Consider the following 15,311-nt stretch of genomic DNA (forward strand, 5'->3'; position numbering starts at 1 on the left):
ACAATGGAGAAAAGCAAAACAAAAACTAATCTCGTTTACCTGTTTGGGAGAAACGTTGAGAAAGAGCCAAAAGAGCAACCTGGCCGAAGTCTCTTCTTCAGTCTTTACTAAATCGCGATCGTGAAAAGAACAGCCAGCGGTCAGCTGAATGCAGATTCTGTATTTGAAATATCTAAAAGCGCAATAAAAATTTTCATTCAATGTCTATAAATTAAAAAGTATAATTTTAACAAGAAAGTTGTGAAAATAAATACCATTTATTATGTTTTAAATTGTTTTCCCAGACCGTTTTGTTTGCCAAAACGATTTTGTGGCTTGGTGTTGGCCAAGAATTTTCAGCCAGGAACCGGTTTCTGGCTCCCACAAATCCAGCTATTAAAAGAGAGAAATTAAGAGAGTTTCTCCTTGAAGCGAGTCGTGGTAGTGAAAACATAAACAAACCCCTTAGCAAAATAATAACAAAAACAAGTGCTTGAAGAGGGACATGGCAACACGTGCATCCCTACACGATTGATTGCATTTTCTCAAAGCTAAAGACCTATATTTCCAAGTTAATCATGAGTCTGCCCCAGTTAATCGACGACCTGCAGCGCCTTTCAGAGGATCAGGATAGTGCGGATGTGGTATTTATTTGCGGCAGAGATGAGCGCATCTATGCCCACAGATTAATGCTGATGGCACGGTAAGTTCCAAGGTGCACAGTAAAAAATGCGGAATTAACTTTTTTTTATTAAAATAGAATATTAATGGTCTCTAACTTTATTACTAAATTGTAAAATATTTATATTTTCCAAGCCATTTAAGTACTTTTGCTTTTCTCACTGTGGAAGAGGATAATTACCACCATTCGTTTTCCTTTTTGGGACCTTACAATGTTGCGTGCTGGAATCTCGGGCATTCCAGTTGGTCACTCAATTAATTTGTGCTGTCTCTTCATTCACTCAATTCGATTTCAGATGCAAGAGCTTCAAGACAGCGAAGAGAGGTGAGGTGTGTCGAATTCCCGGATGCACAGTTTCCCCAGCTGCCCCAGGAGCCTCAACTCCAACTACCATAAGGTTGCCCCATGTGAATCCGGAACTATTTAGGCAGTTTATTCTATACGTTTACACAGCAAAGGTACGGAATAAAAAAGTGATTTGTTCTTAATTCTTAATACATTTTGTAAAACGGATTTTCAGTTGGTTCTCCAGGACTCGCAAGTTTTTCAAATGATGATGATGGCACAGGACATGGGCGTTGTCGATCTGCGTACCGCCTGCGAGGATCACGTTATATCCACACTATCGGTGGACAATGCCTGCACATTTTTAACCGCCGTAATGGATATACACGAAAAAGCAGGTGAGCTTATGGCTATAAAAAGAAAATACTACGAAATCTTTAAACTTCGCGCCAAATTAATTTCCATATTTGACATGTCAAGTAAACTGTAAAACCAGAGAGGACGTTCAGAGTAACATTTCTGGTATTTTTAATTAACATCAAATATAACTAAACCTGCAACCACCTATCGATAGACAAACATATGCACGTTGTGTTATCAGAATCACGTAACACATGTAACGCATGTTTTTATTGCATTATTAAACTGTATATATTACAACTAATCAATAGCTGGCAGATATAGTTAGTCCCGATCTGCCCCAAAATGCAGAAGCCGATGTGTGTTCTCTAGAAATTTGATTGTTCGCGCTGTAATCTTTGGCCATAAGTCCGAGAGATGAGGTTCCACGAATCCATAAACCGGTCCATGCACATGGAAATGCATTTCTATATCGAAAATTTCAGAAATTGGGATTAAGCAATAATCTTTTTGCACTTAATAACCCATAGCTTGCCTGTTCAGAATTATCGAGAGACGTTCCCGGCTTGTTGACACATTTCTTAAAGCACTTTTGCGTCATTTGTGTGAGCAATTCCTGGGCATTCGCAACAGCAATCTGTTGCTTTACCTGATCCATAAGTTCGCCCTTATCAACATTAGCCATGGCCATTTGTTGTATTTTATATAAACTATACTTTAATTCAGCTACGAAATATGGCAACAACTTCAGCCACCAACCACACAAACTTAACAGTGGGATGGCGATAGTTTATTTATAAGCGTTTATCGATATTGCGGTGATTAGCAATATATGACCATTTTGGTATTTTTTTATGTTTTGTGTGATCAACGATCTACGTCGAAAGCGTAAGATTCAGTTTCTTAAACAAATAATTAGCAAGACATTTTTTCAACATAAATATTCTTCAACAACGAAAATAAGTCAAACTTGTAGTTATTCGATAGTTCGGCTTACACTCCACATATTGACTCACCTAATCTGAATGTGGCCGTTTGTGCTATGTGATATTTTCGCAAATCGATAATTCTGCTTATCGCCTGGAAAAAAAAAGACGCCGGCAAAAAGAAGCGAAATTTTGTTTAACTGAATTAAAACCTCCGGAAATCATCGAAAATGTCGTTCAAGGGTAATCCCAAAGTGCAGAAGGTGATGGTGCAGCCCATCAACCTTATCTTCCGATACCTGCAGAACCGTTCCCGCGTGCAAGTCTGGTTATACGAAAACATATCGCTGCGTATTGAGGGCCACATTGTGGGGTTCGACGAGTACATGAACCTGGTGCTGGACGATGCCGAAGAGGTGTACGTGAAGACCCGCCAGCGTAGGAATCTCGGCAGGATCATGCTTAAGGGCGACAACATCACGCTCATACAGAACGTTAGTCCTACGAAGGACTAGGGGATAAAGCTCCTATCCTGCGAATTCTGAGATTTCCACCTGCTCCAGCTACGCGTCCTAAATATAAGTTAAATAAATGTAAAGCCGAAATATGAAGACGAATGTTCAAATAAAAAGTAGACTTTCTAAGTTCAAGTGTTTTAATGGGTTAATAAGCAAATTTCAGTAAAAGTGGACATGTTAGGAAAATTCTTTATTGGGAAATTTTCAAAGGTAAAACATTTGTATCTGCCTTTTAATAAATAAGTATTAATCATCACCTTTCCTTCTATTTGTAGGTGCAAAATGCGCTGCTTCGTTTATGGAACGCTGCATCATCTTTATAGGCGAAAATGCCAACGAGTGTGTCAAGACAAATGCGTTCCTTACTTTGACCAAGGATGCCATCATCAAGATTATTTCATCTGACTATGTAAGATAACTACATTCATAAACGACTTAAAGTCTTCTAGTGATGGTTTTAAACCACAAAACGTTATATCTTAATGATCATTAATCTTATATTTAATTCCTTGTATTACTCCCAATAGTTCTGTTTGGAGGAAGAGGAAGTTTGGCGTTGCGTTTTGTCCTGGGCCAAATACCAGGCGGGTGTCACCCAGCCTACTGCACATTGGACTGAGGAAGAGCGTGCTAGAGTGTGCCAACACCTAAGTGGTGTTATGGGTCATGTTCGTTTGCTTCTAATAGATAGTCAAGTTTTTGCGGAAGAAGTGGAGCCCACGGGAGCTGTACCGATGGAGCTATCCCTAGAACGCTACCGCTATGCCGCCTTGCATGCCAACAAAATGATGGATAATGATAAAAGACTGCAGCCCCGCTTGACTGTAGCGGTTAACATGTTTCCTGGCTCCCAAATCCTGAGGAATGATAACCTACCACTACAGACTGTTCTCAATAATTGGTTTGGAGTGCCCAAGCAAACCTGGAAATTAGTTTTCAGGGCATCAACCAATGGCTTTGATTCTGGGGCCTTTCATCGTTATTGTGATGGGGTGGCTCCCTGCATGGTTATTTGCTTGGGATCGCACGGTGAGATAAGTGGTGGCTTTACGGATGTGGCATGGGCTAAAACTAATCGGAAAGGTGGATACATCCAGTCCGAGAGGGCATTCCTTTTTGCTCTGAACCCTGCTAATGGTGAGCAGCCTGCCAAGTTCGAAATTGTTAAGAAACCGTATGCAATCTGCTATCATCCTGAGTAAGTCCAATGTCTAAACGTTAATACAGCTTACATTGACGTTTGTCTATGTTTTTAGTTGCGGTCCTATTTTCGGAGCTGGAGCGGATCTCCTCATCTCCAGCAACTGTAATACCAACATGGACTCCTATTCGAACCTTCCGCATTCGTATGACGGTGCCAACGCTGCTCATTTGACGCTCTTCGGGGACTATAATTTCACCATCACCGACTATGAGGTGTACACCGTAAACTCACCAAGTGGAAGTGGAAACAGTGGAACAAGTCAGAGCAGCAATCATAACCAGAACCTCTCAGCAAATAGCCAAGCTCCTGGGGTGCCTACAAAGGCTAAGTACGATAGATATTAGAAATCGGAAAACAACATGTAGTTGCATCAGCTATGCTGGCAATAAAACTATTTCCTTGAACAATTCAAAACACTCGAATATTGTAATCCCAGATCCGCAACGGCTGGGCTAATGGCATTAGGTGTCGGGTTCATGACTCCGCCCAAGGTAAAAACCAGAAATCGAAAGGTAATTAATGAATTGTTATATAAAGAAAACTTTTTTGGCGGCTGTCTTGACTTCCATCTAGATGCCAAGAATCGAACCAAATTAATTAACTGGTTTCCCACTTGTATGTAAAGCTGAAAGTGTTACCGAAAAAGAAACAAGAGGGCGGCTCCAATAGTTGGTAGTTTTCGCAGAATAAATACTTGAACATGGTACCAGGTACCAGTGCTGTCACTTCAGCTTTTCCCACAAAAACCTTGACTTTTAAATATAATATTAATGTAGGGTTCTTACTGTGTCAATTTAAGTTTAACATTCATTCTGAATTAAAAATGTTTTTTTATCTTAGCTAGATATCTTGAAAACTATTAGTACAGAATCTGTCAGCGAAAAGCGATCTTTTCCCTTCGGCACGTTCATCAACCTATGGCTTCACTCTCGCAGTGACTGCTCCATATTGTTACAGATATATAATAGTTATGAATGTGCACTTGAACCTCGTCCACACCTCTCGAGCAGTGGAACAATTGACAAAGAAAAACAAATGCGTAAATGGCAATTTCAGTTTGCTGTTTCAGTTCACTTCAGTTGGGCTTAAGCTATAACAATAATAGTGTCGGCTAATGCTGAGTTATAATGAAATCTGCGGCAACACCTCCCTAACACCCCCTTCGGAAATGAAGCTGAAGTTGCTCTCGACTGGTTTTCAACTACTTTTTAAAATGCTTCTGATAAATTGGTCCGCGCTCTAAATTGGTTCTAATTAAAGCTTTTTTATGCTGATCGAATCGATCAACATCGATGGCTGGCTTGGGCCCCCACATTTTTGTCATTCGTTTCGATCCGGGGATTGGACATCCAAACCTCCGAGAAATAACCTATAGAGAGAACCCCTTGACAATGGCAGCCAGCAACAAACACTTGATGTTTGTGGCGTTTTATTTTATTGTGGCTGCACAACGGATTGGCAGTTAAAATTTGTTAACGACTTAAGGCCAAAGCTCGAGAGCCACCTTTCGATAAGGTCTACAAATTGTTGCCGGCGCTGTTTCACTTCTCTTTGACAGACGACCAAAAAAGGCCCGCGGCCATATAATATCCAGGTCCAGGCGCTAGAAGGAATGTCATTTGTATATCTCGATTCAGTTCGATTTCGCGTCAAATTATTTGATTGTCGAGTGGACTCGGCTTTTGGATTTTGGAGCCATGGATTCGTTATGCTCCATGTGCTAACAGCAAAATCCGACCAAGAAGTTTCAATGTCTGTCGCATGAAAAGGGAAAGGCAAAAAAAAAAGTTGTTTTTTTCGTTTGAACTGAACTATGTGCAAACTTGTTCTGGCCTTAAGAAATCGGTTCGGTTCAAATTGCATCTGGGCTTGCAGCATGTGAGCACAGAGACTAGGGACGGGCAGGAAGTGCCATTGTGTCGGATGAATCATTAGCTTCCTCATATGGGGAAAACTATAAACAGTTTTATTGGCTTCTTCTGGGGAAACGGACGGAAGGCAGGGCTTCGATGCAGAATATTTGCTATATAATAAATATATACAGATCTGTAACTATATACAAATTCTATGTTATTTATTGAGAGTATATTTCTGATGCCCAAACTCCGGAAAAACGTTTGAACTTGTCATGCCTAATTTCTTATTAAACTAAAAACTGTTACAGTTCTTATTTTAAATAGCTTTCCGTCCCTGGATTATGAAAATATGCGATATTGGTTTGGGCTTGGTCAGCAGCAGCCCCCATGGAACAAAGGCCTGGCTATTAGCCATGGCCATGGTTATGGTTATGACTTGGCCAGCACTCAACATTACACAGAGAATAATACAAAAGACTTAAATGACGGGAACCTTATTCGAAAAGTTTCTATTTTAGATTTCAGGTTATTGTTGGGGTGACACCTTTTATTTGATTTGGCCTATTTTAGTAGATTTGTAAACAATCTACAACTCTTATGATACTTTTTTAGTATTTAGATTCATCGCTGGAGATACTAGAAATGTTATGGAATAAAGTATTACGTACTCCTTTTCATTTTCAATATTTTTCCCAGTGTCTTAGGCAGACAGCAGCTGGCCAAACCCAAGTGTTACACTTTAAGTGACTTATTTGCATGTAAGAATGCGAAAAAGGAAAAGTGGCTCAAGTCAGCGCGAGTGACCCTGAAAAGGGGATCTGGGTAGAAAAAGAATCACCCACGGGCCAGGGCAGTATCGTATATCCTCCATCAGAAAAATTCCCCACTCGGAACTGATTCATCGATCAAACAGGACGGACACCATTAAAGGGCGTTTTTCCCAGAAAAAATCATGCCAAAGATAAGATCATAGCACGCTGGGGTTGCTTATACCATCCGTTTCCGGCTCTCGAAAGGCGGGGAGCTCCAATTCTATAGGTGCTACTATGCAAAGTGGACGCATTGAACCGAGATCTGTGACGTAGACTTGTCCACACCTCCATCGATTAGCTGTTATACACCGAGTCATTCATTCACAGCATCATCGCCCGTCATCCATTTGCTCATCGCCCGATGCACTCGACACACTTCAGACCCCGCTGACCCCACCCTGTAACCACTAGCCACTGTTTCAGCTGGCTAAGAGAGAGTGTGAGATGTGAGACGCAGAGATATGCGGATGGAGAGAACCCTAGGGAGGAGGGTCTCCCATTATCCACTCTCTTAGACTGGCAGTCATGTGTGTAACGACTCGACTCGCGATGCTCTTCACAACCAGTTTTGAAAGCCCACTTTAAATATACTTTTGCTTTTCATTGCCTTCGATGTGAAATAAAACAGCGCAGACTTTGATTTCGGTTTGGTTACTGTGATTAATATGCGTTTCTCGGCAAAAGCCACTAAAAATGTATATCAGCCGCTTACGAGTCGACTGTTCGACGCATCCAGGCATTGACCTAGGTCACAAATGGCACCTCCAACGGGGTTCTCATTAACGTTAACCTAATCTCAGTTTGAGGGATGCCGTCGGCACTTGTCGAAGAAGATTCCCTCGGTTAAGGTATAGCAGAGGTATATTCAATTTTATATTCCAGAATCATTTTACAAGTTTTTATTCTTAATATAGTGTATTTAAGTTAGGGTTTTTTTAATTTTGGTCTCATTAACTTCTTAAAGAGGTTTTCAAATATATATTAAACCAGCTCTTAACTATGCCAAACTATTAAATAAAACCTCTTTTCTTAATCAAAACATTAAAGCCAAAATAATAAAAGACCTGAATGAAGATTTGCGGCAACTGTCAACAACTTTAAGGTTCACTATTTAAAATGCCAGATCAGAGGAGTTCCATCAAAATATATTATTTAAGTTTATTGGGTTAGTCTATCAATCATAAAACTACGTTTAAATATGTGCACTAAATAACGAATGTTGTTTAAAATTATGAAGTTTGTAAGTTATTTTTTGGAAAGCATTCTCTGATTCTATGTACTTACCTGTAAGGCATTGTGTTAAGAATATCATCAGCTTAACACAGATTTAAGTTATAAATTTTTCATTAATTTTATTCAAGATAAAATTCTAAGAAAGCTAACATTTCAGCTGAAAACCTACCTACATTGTAGTAAACATTTATCTTAAATTTAATGTCTAACACTAAGAGCATTCGCTGTTCGATCGACTCCGTATTGATTACTTTCCGGTTTTGTTTTATTTTTCGATTTGCCATTCAGCAGAAACCGAAAAACGAAAGATAAAAACGCAGCTCAGTTCGCCGAGTGCTCGCTCTTAGCCAGATTCAGAGATTGAGGGAGCTGAGCGCAATGTTTCAAGTTGCGGAGATTTTGAGATTTCGAGAGTTGAAACATTTTCCACCCATTAAGTTTTTTTTTTAAGGCGCACACCGAGAACGGCTCAGTCTCGATTGTCAGCTTGTCGTGAATGGTTTTTTAGCACACACGCGGACCGGGGACCGGAGCTAAAAGTTCGCGCTTAAGTTATTTAATAACAACAACATCGTTTGCACATACCTCAATATCGCCATATATACATATATTTCTATATATATATATATATATACGACATAACCCGCCGACCGACGTGTGTGTGTGTTGATATTCTGTGTTTGCCAGTGTGTTTTTGCCATTGTTGCCAGGGGTGGGAAGTGGGAAGTGGGAGCTGATCTGACTGATTTGTTATTTTTGCATAAATCAATTTCGAGAGCGCGCGCCATCAATTTCCGTGCGCTGATTCTGTTCTAGATGATGTCGCATGCGCGGCCGGATCGAGTTCGTGGCCTAAGTCTTTCGTTTGTGTATTGAGAGGGCAAGCATATTTCGCAAATATTCCGCACCACCTTCCATGGCTCTGACGAATTTCTCGCTGCCCTTCGGTGCCCTGGGTCAGCCGTGGGGAGTCACCCTCGCACCCCTGCATCCGATCCACCAGCTGGCCAGCAATACCAATAATCTGCTCTACTCACCGGCGGATCACCAGCAACAGACTCCGGCAGAGGCAGCTGCCGACCCCGAGTACTTTAAGAACAATCCCTATGGGCCACCCCAATCGGGAGGCTATCAATATCAAAATACAGCTGGACGCCGTAAGCAGAGTAATGCCTATTTACCGCCAACGGCTCCGAATGCGGTCCGAAATTCCGTATACCACATTCAGCAGGTGCAGCAAACGCAACAGCAACAGCACCAGCAGCAGCAGCATCATCACCAGCAGCAACAGGAAAATGAGAACAGCGTGTCCTTCCAGAGCTCCAGTTCCAGTTCGAGGTCGAGCAGCAGCACGGGCCAAAGTTCCATTCAGCTGACACAGACGCATGCGAGTGGCCGGGGTCCAGCAGAGGGTTCGTACAGCCGATATCCCGGACAGCAAGCCCAACCGCCGCAGCAGCAACCACAACAACAACAAAAGCAATATTTCAATGCCCATGGCAGTGCCAGTGCCACTTTTACTAAGAACAGCGGCAGTTTTAGTATTACCAGCTTTGGCAGCAGGCAGCAACAGCCGCAGCAGATCCCGTCTCAACAGCCAACACAGCCGCAACAACCACCTCCATCGCAGCAGCAGCAGGCACCACCACCCCCAAGGTCCAGGGCCTCCAAGCCGGAGGCTCAACCTGCCCAGACCTACGGAGTTGCTCCGCAGGATAATTACCCGGAACGAGCCCCGGGCTTTACAAGGGTTCAAGCTGGACAGGGGTCCCGGACTCAGGTGCACGCTGTGCTAGACTATGATGTGGAGGAGGGCGAAGAGGATGAAGAGGAGGAGGGTGAGGAGGAAGGACAGTACTACGAAGGACAAGGGAAAGGTGAGTGATAAAAACTATATATCAGACTTGGGTTTTCCAAAGAAAGTATTTTAGAAAAGAGATCGCTTTTTCTAAGAAACCGTTTTCTAGGAGATTGGCCAGAAAACTGTTAAATGATCCCGAAAGTTTTAAGGTGTTTTAGAATACCAAATTCGACACTAAATCACTTGCTAAATGTTAAAAGAATTATTAGCATCGTTCCGAAGTAACCAAATGCATTAACTTTTTTGTTAAGCAAGTTAAATTTTAACTTAAAAACGTAAACAGAAACCTTCTAACTAGAATGACAGTGTTTTTCAGCTGAGGCCACTTGTTTTAACTACCCCGCGTAAATGTGATTCATGAGGCTGTTAATTAAATATATTTAATCACATAATAAATTCAACATAAAATTTCAAAAGAATAAGCTTTGTAGAACGTCAGTTGAAGAGCCGGAGAATCACTTCCTCATTCACTCGAAAGAAATTCCCGAGATTCGGCCGTATCGCTCCTCTGAGTACATTCCATTTTGAGCGTTTCCTGATTCACTGCGATGGCAATCTGAACAATTAACAAATAAAAACAAATGTTGGTGGTTCAATTTGTTTGCCTTTGTGTCAAAAGGTATGTGTAGTGTGAATTTGGAGCATGTAGATCATCCAGCGAGATAAGCGAAAAGAAGAGTCCCACGTCTGCACACGATCCAAAGGCGGGCGCTGAAAGTCATGTTAATTTCTGCGGTTTCGCCTGCTACTTGTTTTTTGTGTGTCTTTCCAATTGAGAGCAACTTCTGCACAAGATCGCGGAGCAACTATAACACATAACAAATAACAAATAACAAACCTGTGGGGTAAACAAGCGCACAAGCAACTAGCGGCGACAAGGTCAAAGGTCTACAAACCGATCGGCAAGGTCACTTTCAAGACAGTAATGGCCAGTGTTTGACTTTTATAGCAACTAAAAGGCTGGCACGCATCACGATTTATGTTGTGCCGGGGTGTATCTGTATCTGTATCTTAAAAATGCCTATCTAACGGCTCGAGTATCTGTGTATCTGTATATCTGTGTATCTGATGCCCTTGTTGTCCTCTTGGAAAACTGTCAGCGGCGCTTCACTTTTTCGGATGTTTCACTTTCGGCCTAGCTTGTGGCGCCTCTTTGTTTCTGCCACTCCATCTCTCAATCTGCGAGTCGTCGAGGCATTAGCCAGCCAGCAACCTGCCAGACTTCAGACCTCAAGTACTCAACTCGGTTACGGGGCTATTATGCAAGAAGTCGCGTTTCAATCTTCCGAAATGAGGGGCAAGGGGGAGGACGAGCTCATGAACCAGCTCTCATATGAAGACGTGCGCACGCAAGACCCAAACTCAGATACTAGTTTGGGTTGCTTTTTGTCTTGGCACTCCAAGTACTCAACACTGGGTTTTCACCTTTGTGCAGGCAGAAAAAAAGATCATAAAAGAAGCGATCTGATCTTAAGTTGAGATCAGTGCACAGAAACAAAGAATCTATTTCACAACATGCCAAAGAATTTCTCATTAGCTGAAAGTGACATGATTTTGATGCACTGAGAGAAAATTTTGGGTTCTAACTAGATTACATTTTTCGGGTTTTAAGATGTTGGACCTTGAAATTAACTGCTGATTATAGATAAGGTTTTTAAGTTAGAATTCCTTTTGCAAAAACTCTATCTTAAGATGCTGTAAACTTAGCTTAAGAAAAGATAGAATTACTATTTTTAATAGTAACAGTTTTCATAAGTAGCTAAAAAATAAATTACATTTTTAAACTAAATCTTTGTTAATTTGGGAAAAATAAAAGTGATCAGGAATACTGAAATACATCGCACTGGAAGTCAGGAAGAGGATTCTATAAAAGTTTGGTTTTTTAGCTTCTAAAGAGTTTCCAAGTAAATTTCTAAATTTCATTCCAAAAACATTTGAATCCTTAAGAATAGAATTTGAAATACCTAAAAAGGGCATTTCCTACCCTTCCTTAGCCTTAGATTTGAGTACCAAATTTTTGCACTGTATGCTCCCGTTTTTCGCATTCTCCAACTCGTTTTGCATCCTGCAGTATGACTATAAAAGGGAAAGTTTCTGTCTGCGCCCAGATCCGGATCTGGGCATTACAAATGCCAGGCAGACATGAAATTTATACATGCAAGTGTCAACTGGAGTGCGATTTGTATGCAGACACCGAGTGCACTTGCAGTTGCAATGGCAGCTCAGCTTTTTTTTTGGGTTTAACCGGGCTGATTAATGCAGTGACAACGGCCACGGATACGACATTTTGGCCGTCCTTGCCATGAATCACCGCCGCAACAGCAGCAAATTTAAAAGCACTCCAATTTCCATTTCCATTTCCACTTAATTTTCGAATCCATTTACATTCCGTTCACAGATAAGCCGAATAACAATCAGATGCCCACGGTGACGCCCATCCAGGGACCGATCTACTTGAAGAACGGGACGGTGCCAGTGGTGCCGCTCTTCTCCTATCCGAAACTCAACAACGGATCGTTCCTACAGATTCCGGTAAGTGTGGGGCGGGACGGAAAGAGACGGTGGGCGGTACGAGGTTCTAAGCACGCGCGCACCTTAATTGGGGCACTGAGGGAAATATTTGGATTTTAACTTTATATTATTTTTGAAATATTTTATTTAACTTAAACACAAAATTAGGCTGATTAGTAATCGAAGTTTAAAGTTAATGTCTTTCTATGAAGTTAAATCGGTTTTCTTTAAGTTCTAGTTTTCTTGTTTTCCTGCAGTGTACTCTCGATATCGATCGAGTTTGTTCATTTGCGGAAATAACTTTGACGATTTTGTGTTTCATTTCGGTTTTATTTTTTTTTTTTTGTTTTTGTTTTTTGCGCACGAAGGTCGTGCGAGTTCGTTTCATTAAGAGGTGTGATGATGTTGATGACGACGAGAGCAGAGAGAGAGAGATTGATATTGAAAATCGGCGCATGGCGACTCGAGGAAGCTTAATCCCAAAATCCAACTCTAAACTCCACTCCCCGCCTCGCGAAAACCCCAATCGTAAAACGCTCTTTTATGTTTTATGGCTTACTTGAGTCATTTTCACACCCCGGCCATAATTTGTTATGGTCGGCAAATCAATCTGAATCTCAGTACCTCGCCTTAACTCAATTGCCTTCTTCAATGCTAAATACATATACAGATATATCTCTGGCCAATTTAGATCTGGTGGACGGCTTTGTCGGTGGCTTTGGGACTGGATGTGCGGGGCGATGTCATCAAGGGAGTGCCATGCATCAAGCGATATCATCAGCTGTTCTGCCCGACGGCCGGCAACAGTTATCCCATGTAAGTAACTATTGTTCTCTATTTTTGGGCTATATGGGAAATCCCAAATGGAAATGGTATTTCCCTTGGAATAGAATCTATCACGATTGTGACGACATTCCCTTATGGTTAAGCTCAAGGATGTTTGAGTTTCTGTGGTTTTCTTTTACTTGACTTCCTCTTCGCCAAAACTCTGATCTGAATCACATTTAATCCGGCTGACTGTTCTTAAGTGATTTAGTTAACGGTTCTCATTAGCATAGGCACGTAAAATTACTTTGAATTTCATCATTAGGCTTAAAGCTAAGCCGAAAAGTGTGAGTCTACCAAGTTTAAGCCTTTTGATCTATTCTAAAGTTCGTTAACATCAAGCCACTAAGCTAGATTTTTGAAGTTGACTAATCCATTTTCTTAATCAATTCAATCCAAAAATATTAATATTAATCACCGTAGAGTGTCTATCTGACCTTATCTTATCACCTTTACGGTCCCTCTCAAATTAATTTATTATTGCCAAATGATTATTGTTTTTCAAGATCAATCCCACTAGCAAATGACTTAATTTGGCAACTTATTTTAGCGGAAGAGTTTCTCTTAAACATTATATCGTCTCATTATAAGAGAACTATAAAAATCTATAAGAAATAATTTATATTAACTTTTCTTCTCCCCTAACTTCTAGTGACAAGATCGAACGTTTCATAGACGACAACAAGGCTCTGATGCGACGGATGTATGGAGACTTTGAGATGAACATGGAGGGTCCTGGCGGAGGAGGCGGACGCCAGCAGGCCAAGGTACGAAAGCGTCGTTTCATAGACGAGCCGGATATATTCATACCGCCAGGAGCATTTGCTGCCAATGCTGGCGAGACCGTCGAAGCCGGAGATAGTTATTTTGGCCAACTGCGGAATAAGCGCCAGGCTGCCGCCGGAGGAAGTCGAAATAGAGGCGGATCTGCTGGCGGTAGTAGCAATGGGAAACCTAATGCCAATAGGCCACCGGGAAATGGAAATAGTAATTCGGGAACTGGAAGACTTGATGCCTGCGAGTCGAAGATAGAAATTGTCACACCCTATTGGGCATCGAACTCGGCGGGAAAGATCAGGGCCATTGTGAATACCCAACATTTCGAACAGGCCATCCATCAAGAGGTCTGCAGGTTAGTAAGATTATAATTTGAAAAATTAAATCAGAATTATATAAACAAATATTATTTTCTAGTAATACCCAAACTCCGAGATGCGAGGGCGAATGTGGATGCGAGCAGAAGTACAAATGGCATCGCCTGCTGGCCTATGATCCCGACAACGATTGCAAGGGCATTTTTATGGATTGGTTCCTGTTTCCTTCGTGCTGTGTCTGTAGATGTAATCCCTAGATCACCTGACTCTGAGCAAATAATAATAAAATACGATTGATAAATGTAATTGAGACAAGTAATTGTAGGTAGAATGCCACTGAATGTATTTTAGTTGTTGTTAAGTAGACCTTACGTAAGCCCTAATCGGTAGCTCTAGTTAAGATCGCTTCCACATATAGTTAAGGTGTTATACGAGCCATATGTATATCTCTCCACTTTCCCTCCTTCTTCCCCTTCCATCGACATGCGATTAAACTCAACCTCCATTTTTTTGTTGTACGGTAATTGTAAACGTAATTGTAAAACGATTCAAGTGAATAAAGTCTATGCAAATATTATATACGAAATTTGGGGTTCGAATCACTGTCTTATATCATACCAATTAGCACGTTGCGAACAGCTTAGAATACCACGAATGAAATTCAGATACTAGCTTCAGGGCTTAAATAATAGAAATGCTAAAGCAAAGCATATGTATAAATATCTTCTAATAGTTTGATTTTCTCTTTTATGGAAGAAACAGCATCTATCCAGGCTTTCTTTTGACTCATTCGGAAAACTAAAACTAAAACAAAAACAAGATCGACCGAATAGTATAAAATCCTTTGCTTAAATTGTATTTTATTACTAAACATTGTTAGGAGGCTTTCCTCTGCTTTCTTATTAGTTAATAAGTTTATCGAAAAGTAAAGACAAGGAAAGTGAAAGTTCTAATTTTGCTTGAAAATGTAGTCACTTATTTATTGTGAAATACAAAAATAGGTAAAAAATTATATAAATCGCAAAATGTATAGTGTTGCGGGGAACTCATTTTAGTTCCATGATTTATTTGATTGCCATATGACCGAAGGGGAAACCCCTCAACAATTATTGACGTTTTAATTAATTTCAACTGTGAAGTTGCTAAAATTAAAATGATTTAGTTA

General features: G+C 40.8%; 4 protein-coding genes across 4 annotated transcripts; 3 read left to right on the plus strand and 1 right to left on the minus strand.

Annotated features, from left to right (window-relative positions):
* Nucleotides 1-118: 118 nt before the first annotated feature.
* On the plus strand, nt 119-4,431 carry LOC108107162 (BTB/POZ domain-containing protein 9). Its single transcript, XM_017214574.2, has 6 exons — nt 119-682; nt 957-1,119; nt 1,182-1,344; nt 3,026-3,159; nt 3,278-3,948; nt 4,007-4,431. The coding sequence occupies exons 1-6, from the start codon at nt 558-560 to the stop codon at nt 4,296-4,298; spliced, it is 1,548 nt and encodes a 515-aa protein (XP_017070063.1). The 5' UTR covers nt 119-557; the 3' UTR covers nt 4,299-4,431.
* On the minus strand, nt 1,536-2,089 carry LOC108107165 (mitochondrial import inner membrane translocase subunit Tim13). Its single transcript, XM_017214577.2, has 2 exons — nt 1,842-2,089; nt 1,536-1,773 (listed from the first exon to the last, which is right to left on the minus strand). Exons 1-2 carry the CDS (start codon nt 1,995-1,997, stop codon nt 1,675-1,677), a joined length of 255 nt encoding a protein of 84 aa, XP_017070066.1. The 5' UTR covers nt 1,998-2,089; the 3' UTR covers nt 1,536-1,674.
* On the plus strand, nt 2,359-2,876 carry LOC108107164 (probable small nuclear ribonucleoprotein E). The gene has a single exon (XM_017214576.2). The coding sequence runs from the start codon at nt 2,463-2,465 to the stop codon at nt 2,745-2,747; it is 285 nt and encodes a 94-aa protein (XP_017070065.1). The 5' UTR covers nt 2,359-2,462; the 3' UTR covers nt 2,748-2,876.
* Nucleotides 4,432-8,131: 3,700 nt separating the features above from the next.
* Nucleotides 8,132-14,732, plus strand: LOC108107135 (protein spaetzle 3). The gene is made up of 5 exons (XM_017214536.2): nt 8,132-9,732; nt 12,115-12,248; nt 12,919-13,043; nt 13,705-14,184; nt 14,247-14,732. The coding sequence occupies exons 1-5, from the start codon at nt 8,772-8,774 to the stop codon at nt 14,401-14,403; spliced, it is 1,857 nt and encodes a 618-aa protein (XP_017070025.2). The 5' UTR covers nt 8,132-8,771; the 3' UTR covers nt 14,404-14,732.
* Nucleotides 14,733-15,311: the final 579 nt, after the last annotated feature.

The sequence above is a fragment of the Drosophila eugracilis genome, unplaced genomic scaffold (assembly GCF_018153835.1).
Source record: "Drosophila eugracilis isolate 14026-0451.02 unplaced genomic scaffold, ASM1815383v1 contig_386, whole genome shotgun sequence".
Taxonomy (NCBI): Eukaryota; Metazoa; Arthropoda; class Insecta; order Diptera; family Drosophilidae; genus Drosophila; species Drosophila eugracilis.